The 10,169-nt window shown below is 45.4% G+C and overlaps 1 protein-coding gene across 1 annotated transcript; it reads right to left on the bottom strand.

The window, feature by feature from the left end:
• Window positions 1-3,658: 3,658 nt before the first annotated feature.
• LOC120046712 (storkhead-box protein 2-like) lies at window positions 3,659-9,913 on the bottom strand. Its single transcript, XM_038992153.1, has 3 exons — window positions 9,767-9,913; window positions 6,421-9,277; window positions 3,659-5,480 (listed from the first exon to the last, which is right to left on the bottom strand). Exons 1-3 carry the CDS (start codon window positions 9,897-9,899, stop codon window positions 5,327-5,329), a joined length of 3,144 nt encoding a protein of 1,047 aa, XP_038848081.1. The 5' UTR covers window positions 9,900-9,913; the 3' UTR covers window positions 3,659-5,326.
• Between the last annotated feature and the right edge of the window lie 256 nt (window positions 9,914-10,169).

Genomic DNA, 10,169 nt, shown 5'->3' on the forward strand with positions numbered 1-10,169 from the left:
TCAACGGTTTCTTGTCTGATTCCTGATTCTGTCATTTTGATATATAAATATAACACTTTGAAATGACACCCACAGGCTTCCCATTACACATTGACTCAGTTTGGGATGCCCTAAAAATACGATAGTGGGCCAATGTTTATTTTTTATGTTCATGATTGCATCCGTGTCATTGGAAAACTACCGCTATTTGATGTGAGAATTTCTGAATTATTTAAGTGATAATGTTTTTGCCTCCCCAGAGACTACTGTAAGCATCAGCTCATTTGGTCTTGATTTTTTTTAGACATGCCTACATTTCTGAGTCCACTTGGGGGCAGTCTTACATAATGTAAAGTAACACTCCAGTGAAAATCAAAATTTTTAAACCTCATATTCTGTTTTCTCATTTCCAAATAATGTTCTGAACTCGTCCCTTGTAGTTGTGGCCAAAGTATAAATTAGAGTAAATACTCAACCATCTGAAACTTATTTTTGAAGAAAAAAAAAGTTTAAAAAATGCTTGAAATTTGTTTCTAGCATTCATGACTAGCTTGTAGCTAGCTAACAACAAAAATATCCGAAATATTGACAAAGCAGTGGACAGAAATGACTCACGCTTGTAAAATAATCATTCTGCATTTATTTCTGTTGTAGTTAAATGCTCTAGTAGTTCCATCATGTGTTTCCAAATCCTGAATCCATCTATACTGACTACAGGCAGTAGAAAGTGGTACTTCCTGTTGTCTCGTTTTGTAGGCTAAGAATGGCCTTCAACTTTGCATCGTCTAATTCATGAAAACGTGGTCATATAAGATATATATTACAATGTATACGTGTTTCCGAGGGAATTAACTTACCATATGCCGGTTTTCAATGTATTTGATGGCCAAGAAGTACGAATCTGAAAAAATACATTAGAACTACTGAATGAACTTCAACTTCCACCGGCTGTGTATGTCCCACTTTCAACACCTTGCCAGTCTACAAAAAAATATTTTTGGGCATTTTCAAAAAGTACTGTTAGTAAAACCACAAAGTAATCTAATATAAAACAAATCAAACATCCTGTAAGTCCTCAACTCAAACAGGCAGGAGTCACAAGCACGCTAATGAGGCTGCAGGGTGTCTTACTGCTTGAGCGTCAAAAATTTTGATAAAAGGCATCTGGTATGAGCAAATCAGTACACAAATATAATTTCAGAAAGGTAAGCTTGGAGTTTGTAGCTAATTTGAATAACCAAGTGTATGCACGTCTCATTGGCTGAGCTGTATTTGCTCAAACCACTCTGTTATTTCCCCACAGGCCAAGGGGCACAGAACCTGCTTTTTAACATCCTTAATTCAAATTTTTTGGAAGAACATCTATTAAACCCATATTGTAATCCATTTTTGGTAAATATTTCATTGAAATCTGGAACACAGTACAGATCCTTTAAGAGCTGGATTCAATCTGTATCACAGAAGATCCACCTTAAAATGTGAAGGTAATTTCTGATTGGGCTGACATATGCAGCATTTACCTTGAATGCGGGAAAATTGCCTTTAAATTTAAATTGCTTTAATGCATGGATCTTCCGCCATTCTTCTGCTATAGGTTACAGATTTAATAATTAAAGAAAATGATAGCCTTCCCTTGTAGTTGTAGTTAGGGCTGTGGCAGCATGACATTTTGTCAGCCGGTTATTGTCATGCAAAATACTGCCGGTCTCAAGGTAACTGACCGTTAGGCTAATTATCATAAACACATTTAGTATCAATTCAAATTTTATTTGTCAGTATAAAAGTATGTTGGCAGCAGCCACTCAATGTTAGTGATGGCTGTTTAACAGTCTGATGGCCTTGAGATAGAAGCTGTTTTTCAGTCTCTCGGTCCCTGCTTTGATGCACCTGTACTGACCTCGCCTTCTGGATGATAGCGGGGTAAACAGGCAGTGGCTCGGTTGGTTGTTGTCCTTGATCTTTTTGGCCTTCCTGTGACATCGGGTGGTGTAGGTGTCCTGGAGGGCAGGTAGTTTGCCCCCGGTGATGCGTTGTGCAGACCTCACTACCCTCTGGAGAGCCTTACTGTTATGGGCGGAGCAGTTGCCGTACCAGGCGGTGATACAGCCCGACAGGATGCTCTCGATTGTGCATCTGTAAAAGTTTGTGAGTGTTTTTGGTGACAAGACGAATTTCTTCGCGGAACTTAAAACTTTCTACCCTCTCCACTACTGTCCCGTCGATGTGGATAGGGGGGTGCTCCCTCTGCTGTTTCCTGAAATCTACGATCATCTCCTTTGTTTTGTTGACGTTGAGTGTGAGGTTATTTTCCTGACACCACACTCCGAGGGCCCTCACCTCCTCCCTTTAGGCCGTCTCGTCGTTATTGGTAATCAAGCCTACTACTGTGTCGTCTGCAAACTTGATGATTGAGTTGGAGGCGTGCATGGCCACGCAGTCGTGGGTGAACAGGGAGTACAGGAGAGGGCTGAGAACGCACCCTTGTGGGGCCCCAGTGTTGAGGATCAGCGGGGTGGAGATGTTGTTACCTACCCTCACCACCTGGGGGCGGCCGGTCAGGAAGTCCAGGACCCAGTTGCACAGGGCGGGGTCGAGACCGAGCTTGATGACCAGTTTGGAGGGTACTTAATTTGTGAATAATACAAACCTTAGAATGTCTTAGAAATCAACACATATATGGCCTGCATGATGCTACTATCGGCTATTCGTAATTTGAGAAAGTAGAAAAAAAGCTTGCACTCTGTTCCTTGCCTCAGGCTGCACAGCTGTCTCTCATCAATTGATGATATTGTCACCCGTCAGACTATTCTCAATTAATCTTGTCTTTATTAATATGTACAATTTGTTAGATTTAGAATGAGCCATTATCAAGTGGGCAGGAACAAGGGCAGGAGAAAAAAATACATGTTATCTGTATGCACGCAAATAATGAATGGAGGCCACGCACTTTCCCACGGGTCTTGTTCAATGATACGGTCTTAGGTTTTATAACGGAGCATGTGCGTAATATGAGCAGCTGAGAAATAAATACTATAACACTTATTTCACTCTACGCATCAACCACTGTTTGATGAGCATTCTCTCGCTGCGCGACAGGTGATATTCCCGCCCAAACGCTGTGTGCTATGTTCTCACCAAACCTGTTCCTGCAGCTACCCAGTGCTTAAAGTTGCACTATGCAGAAATCGCTCCACCATTTCCTGGTTACCAAACTCTAATAGTACACCTAATTTCAATTTATGTGACAAAATAAGATAGTATAGTGTACATAATCATTGTACCAGCTAAACCTCTGTGAAATATATTTTCCATAACCAAACCCTTACGAAAAAAGATTGCAGTCAGAGTGCAGTATAACTGCAGTGTGCTGCAAATACTGCATCCAAAATAACACAGTTTTTATACTGCGTTAATTTTGCAGTTTAACTGCAGTTAGAGTGCAGTATTTAGAACAGATCTACTGCTTCTTAGACTTGATTTCAAGTCGAATGATAGATCTATAACTCAAATTGCTATGTGGATTTGGTCGGTTCGCCCAAAAAGTTACATATTGCCATATTGGGAAACCAAGTGAAATCTGAGAAATTATGTAGGCTATAGCTAAAGGTGTGTCACCTAATTAATTATACAAATATAAAAATGCCCTATTGCAAGGCTATTCAAAATCACTCGTGGATATAACATTTGGAGCATAGCATACGATAACCAGTCCATCCATTATGCTTAATAATACAGTCCACACTCAAAGGCGATTACTTGAATTTGTTTAATTTTGAAGTTTAGCCTAGACCAATTATGTACCAAAGACATCTTAAATCGGTTTTGTTTTATGTTTTTCTGTCATGCATAATATGCGGTAGGCTATGTGTTGTATAACAGCACAATCATCATTTAAATTCAGCTTTTTTCCCAGGCTTGGGCTCAAAAGCATATGCATAAGCTCTAATATGGGCGTTTTTAATTAATCATCACCTTAGAAAGCTGTCCATTTCATTGTTAGTCTTTGAAACTACATCTACAATGACCATGTTTTACACTCAGTTTCAACCGGCTGTTGAACTTCTTTCTTCAAATTGATCACCAGTGAGGTGAGTTTTAAAAGCATGATACTGTTTTGATGTGTTTGATGTGATTTTCGATTGCATTTACATTGATGTCAGAGTGGTTAGAGGGACAATAGACCCCTTAGAATCAGGCCATTAGGACCTGTACTACCAAAGCATGTCCACAGTGCATAACAAGAAATTACCATGACTCAACAGTCACATGGAATTTGACTGTGGTCATGAATCATGACTGCTGGTGTGGTGGTAATATGGCCACCACAACAGCCTTCACATAACACTAAACCACCTCCCATTCCTCCACCCATCCCACACTCCTAATGCTAGCTCCCCCAGAGATGGGGTGACATGGCTGGGGTTTCTCTTCCATGTACACCTCTTCACTGGAGCCTCCACCAACAGCCAATGCTTAGCTTATCAGCTGTCTGCCAGGCTCAGGTTTTTTAGTCTTTCCTGAGTGATGTGAATTAACTTTTTTGCCTTTCACTGGAATGCCTCTTGTAAATCTAGTCATTTCAGGTGAAAGGGTAGGTAGTAGTAGAGTCACCTTATTTTCTTGTGAGTGTCATCCAATTTCTTTAAAAAATATGATATGATCCACACATTCAGCGAGGAGGTGGCTTGTGGTACATAAAGATGTATTTGTGTTACACATGGTGACAAGGAAAGAGGTGTGAAAATGAAGATACAGGTTAAAGATCCAGTACTGAGTTATTTTGTCATCATTTTAGGTCAAGTTGAATGTAGTGAAAAACAAAAGCAACCCAGAGAACAACCTGTTACTTCAACATCACCTATCGATTGATCATGCATTTAACGCAGCCGATTCACCAGTCATTAGCTGAATATGTCTCTCAGGATATTCCTGTTAAATGTTATATACAGAATGGGAAAAATAGACTATACATCTGTACAAAGACCTCCACTGGGGTAGGTCTAGAGTTGAGCACCCATAAATTGCTGCTATACACTGTAGCCCTGGAGGACAGGATATATAACCAGGCTAGACAATGAGGAAAGGTTAGAGGTTCACAGCAGATTTTTGACAGCAGTGACACAAATAGATGCTGGAAGTCCATAAAGATTGGGGTTGTGTACCCCATATCTGATAGCATAGTGTTCCTACTTCCCATGCTTTTTGGTGGTCGAAAAGAGGGAGCTGCATCAGAGGACTCATGGGCCATAACACGGAGCTGCATCAGGGAGCTCATAGTCCCTCACACAGAGCTGCATCGGGGAGCTCATGATCCCTCCCACGGAGCTGCATCAGGGGGCCTATGGTCTCATACGTTCATGGCTGGTGTGAGCTGTAGCAGAGAGCTCTGTGGTCGCATGGCTGAGCTCTTGGAGTGCAGTTTCTCCAGGTTCTGTAGGAAACCTCGCCTATTTAGACCCTCCAGAATCCCTGTGTTGTTAGTTGCCAGACTAACACGGGTCCTGTAGGGAGAAACATAGAAGAACAGGGTGTAAATGCATAGTATAAATTATTATAAAATGGACACTTGTGTGCGCACATGAACACAAACTGGTCCTGTGGGGATTGGGGAGATTAACCATATCAGTTGGATAGAAATACAATATGCAATACACCCTTAGTCACACACACTAACTATACTGTGAAATCCAGGTGAAAACAACTCTGCTCTTCACCACAAAAGGGGAAAAGCCAAGTCCTTATAAAGTTAATGGAAAAACTTTTTACCTTTTCCCCTTTCTTTGTTTTAAACATGAGGGTGTACCCATTCCAAAGTAATTACATTAATCACTATAATCATTCCCCTCTATCTAAATACTGCCTGGTGTAATTGGCTATGGGGTGTTTGTTCAGCTTCATCTCCATTTACATGAAAAGGGAAGAGAGAGAAGGCACACCACCGACCATGGCCATGGGTGATCTAACTACTCCCAGCCTTAGCTTATTTTCTGCATCTCCACATTCCTCCACCCTCCCTGGGCCAGCACTATAGGCTCTATAGCCTCTACCTCAGCCGAAGAGAGGCTAGGGTTACAGCTGGAGATAGGGGTCGAGGCCGCAGGCGAGAAGACAAATAAACAGGGGATTTAAGGGCCAAGTGCCTCTGTTATGTTTTCTGGTTGACTGGGACCTCACACAGGAGGATGTGAGGAGGATAGGTACTGCTGCCTAGAGGAGTTCCACTGAGAGCACTACAAATGAAGGCCATTCCTGGGGCATAGTCCTTTAAAATAGACTAATACTGATGAATATCATAGTCATTTAATAATATCTAGCTGGTGCCAAATTGTCACAATCACTCCACAAAATATGAGACCTTTTGTGAAAAGTGGTATAACTGCAATCCATAAAAAATGTGACGATGATGATCATCAACATTTTAATACAAAGAAATAAACTCACCGTGGCGAGTCTATCCCGCTGTCTCCTGTGTTGCTCTGACTCTCCCCCGCCTCCCCCATTATCTCTCCCCGTCCAGCTCCACTGGGCATGCCCAGACTGGCACTTGAGGTCTGAGGGCCTCCTCTCTCCCCCAGGGTCTCAAAGCCGCCCTTTTCCTCCTCTACTCCACACCCCCAGTGAGATGACTCCCTGTCCCCCTCGTCTGCTGATTTATGGAGGGTCTCAGCATCCGAGTCCACCTCGCTGGTCTGGCAGTAGTCAAAGATGCTGCTGTCTGCCGCCTCAGGTGGCTCTAAACTCTCTAGAGCTTCCAGGGAGTGGCTGGCGTCCTGTCTTCGCTCCCCCGGGATTGGAGCTCTTCGTCTGGGGATGGGATCACTGTGGGTTCCTGGGGACGTGTGGCTGCGGTGGTTAAGGGTAGAGCCGCTCACCCTGACCCACCTCTCCTCTTCCTGTCTTTGGGGGCTGTGGGGGGACAGAGGGGGGTCTTGGTGGATAGTGGAAGAGTGTTCCTCCGGGAAAGTGCTGTTCCAGTCTCCTTGGATGGAATGGGGGTTGGGACAGTGGGGTTGGGGCTCGTGGTAAGGGGAGTGAGGTTGGTTGTGGTAGTGAGTGATAGTGTCTTGGTATATGGTTTTAGGATCATGGAAGAGGGATTGAGAGTCACGATAATGAGACAGGCGTGTTTGATAGACCTCTCTGTTGTCAATGACTCCCTCCTCACTCAGATACAGAGAACTACAGGCATCCTCATCTTCTTCCTCTGCTCTCTGGTAAAACCTGTGATCATCTTCTATAAACTCATCACTCTCTATCATAAAGCCATTACTCTCCACTGCTAACCCATCACTGGCCCTTTGCCCATGCCCTGGACTCCTGTGGGCTCTACTGACACCACTGCTGTGTACCAGCCCATGTTGTTTGGGGGTGGTACTGCAGGCCTGTTGGTGTGAGGAGAGCAGGTCAGGCCTGTGGGTTAGGTCTCCCTGTGTGTCTGTGTGTTTGAAGGAGTGCCTGCGATGCACAGCAGGCTTTGGCCAAGGCATGGCCTGGTCGTACGGGTGGGCAGGGACTGAGTCATAGGGGTGGGTACTAGGGAGGTTGGCATCAGAGTCCAGGGTTTGGCTTGTTACTGCTGGGTGTCTATGGTCTGTTGTACTGCCATATTCTACTTGCTGTGTCGTCCTATGCTTTCCCTCCTTCTCCTTCCCTCCCTCCCTGCTCTTCCTCCCTCTGTTCTTTCCCTCCCTCTGATATCTAACCTTGTCGTCTATCCTTAGTGTGCTGCTCTGTGGGTAAGCCGAGCTGTAGTCCAACGGTAATTCACTGGGTGGTTTGGTGTCAGAGAGGGGCAGGAGGAGGGGTTCGGTGGTGAACACCCTCTCGTGGAGACGGTCACATGACCTGTCCTCGGCTGTATGAGACTTTCCAGCATACTGTGTGTCAGCAGCGGTTGCTTTTGCTTTGTGCGGGTCCCAGGATTTGGAGCGGTGTCCCGCTGGTTCTCTCCTCCCTCCTCCTGAAGTCTTTCCGTCTTTCCCCTCCTTCGCTTCCTTTCCCTCTCTCCTCCTCTGTTCTTTGTGGGTCATAGTAGGTGCCACAGTCTGGGTTGTGGCTGTATCTTTCCCAGGTGGTTGACCATCAAAGGGGTTGTCAATGCGTTTCTTATAGAGGCTTTTCCCCTCCACCGCTCCTGGCTCCTCTCTGTGGTCTAGTTCATCAATAGGGACCTTTGGTCTGAGGCAAGAGGGGACCAGGTCATCTCCGTCTGGGTCCACATCCACACACACTGGGGCCTTAGTCTTCAGCCTGTCTCTCCGTTTCTCCCTGGAGGAATGGGCCCTTCTCTTACTTCGAGAGGCCTTGGAGGTAGATCTCCTGCCCCCAGCCCCTGCTCCCAGTCTGGCTCGGGAGGACTGGTGATGTCTGGGCTTGGAGCAGTTTAGGATCTCAGTGGACATGCCCTTGTCCACACCCTTGTCCCCTCCGTCAACCCTGTCCCCCTTGTGCAACCCTCTGTCCCTTTCCACCCCTCGTCTTTCTGTTTCCATCCCTCTCTCCCCTCCTCTCTCCTCCAGTTTCTTCATTAGTACAGTGTGGCGTGTCAGGTTGTCAACAGTGAGCTCAGGGTTGATGCGTCTGATGATAGCGTGCTCCAGGTCTCTGGGAAGATTGTTCAGATCCTCCTCGTCCCTCACTGGCCACTCCTCCGGAGGGAACTGACCTGAGAACAAGGCATATTCTTTCTTCACTTTCTCCTTCTTCCCTCCGTTCCTCCTGAAGAGGTTGAGGCCAAACCTTCTCCCTAGTTTCTCCTTGCCATCTTTGTCTTTGTCCTTACGGCTAGTGGCAGTGGTGGTAGCCGTAGTGGTCTTGCTGACCTCACTAATCTGGTAGTCTGCGGCCGTCGAGGTCGACTGGTGCTGGACTTGAGACCTGTGGTCTCTAGGCCACTTCAGACTCTTCCCTGTGCACTCGCTAAAAGAAGCAGAGACCGAGTGCTGGTCTGGGACGGATGGAGGAACCATGGCAGCTATAGTGGCCGTAGTAGCAGCATTGGTCACGTTCTGGGCAGGAGCAAAGCAGCTGCAGGACTTGCAGTGGGTCACCAGGTGGGACTGTGGGTGGCTCTCTAGAGTGTCATTACTGAGCAGGTAGGTGATGGGGGGAGGGGAGGGCAACTCATTGTCTCCAGACCCTGATGTCCACCAGCTCTTCTCTCTCACCAGGCTGTTGGTGATGAAGTAGGTCTGAGGAGTGACAATGAAGTAGCCCTCTCCTGTGTGGTAGATCTTCCTCTCTTTGATCAACGAGCCCAGAGCGTTGTACAGGATGTCTTGAGTAGGGATGGTCATCCCTGGCAGGGAGAGAGAGAGAGAGAGAGAAGTTCAGCCATATTAGTTAATACAGTTTATCTCCTTTAAATCCCTCAAAAGTTACTGTATATCTGCAGATGGACTAATCTACAGCCAGGCTGTAAACTGCCAGTTGAGACTAAGCATTAGACTTAATACACTAAATATCATTCTCCCCTTTTTCCCCAACTACAATTCCCCTTTTTCAGGAGCACCTGTGGTTGAATGTACTGTATGTTTTAACTTTTTTATTTAACCTTTATTTTAACTAGGCAAGTCAGTTAAGAACAAATTCTTATTTACAATGACGGCCTACCAGGGAACAGTGGGTTAATTGCCTTGTTCAGGGGCAGAACGACAGATTTTTTACCTTGTCAGCTCGGGGATTCGATCTAGCAACCTTTCGGTTAGTGTCCCAACGCTCTAACCACTAGGCTGCCTGTATGTAAGGACATGCCCTGAAGCTCTCCCCATACATCTGTATATGTTACCTTGGTGAGCCTTGGTCATGTGACTGATGAGGGCATCCTGGTTGACGGTGATGTTGGAGGAGTTCATGTCAGAGATGACACAGCATAGGACCTCGGCTAGAGGGATGAACTGAGACTGGGGCACTGGAGACATCTGCAATGGGGACAGGTCACCTGGAAAACACACACACACACTTAGTTAGACTGGTGTAACACACACACACACACACACGTAGTTAGACTAGTGTAACACACACACACACACACACACACACACACACATAGTTAGACTGGTGTAACACACACACATAGTTAGACTGGTGTAACACACACAAACACACACACACATAGTTAGACTGGTGTAACACACACACACACACACACATAGTTAGACTGGTGTAACACACACACATAGTTAGACTGG

This window comes from Salvelinus namaycush, chromosome 4, assembly GCF_016432855.1.
Source record: "Salvelinus namaycush isolate Seneca chromosome 4, SaNama_1.0, whole genome shotgun sequence".
Classification (NCBI taxonomy): Eukaryota; Metazoa; Chordata; class Actinopteri; order Salmoniformes; family Salmonidae; genus Salvelinus; species Salvelinus namaycush.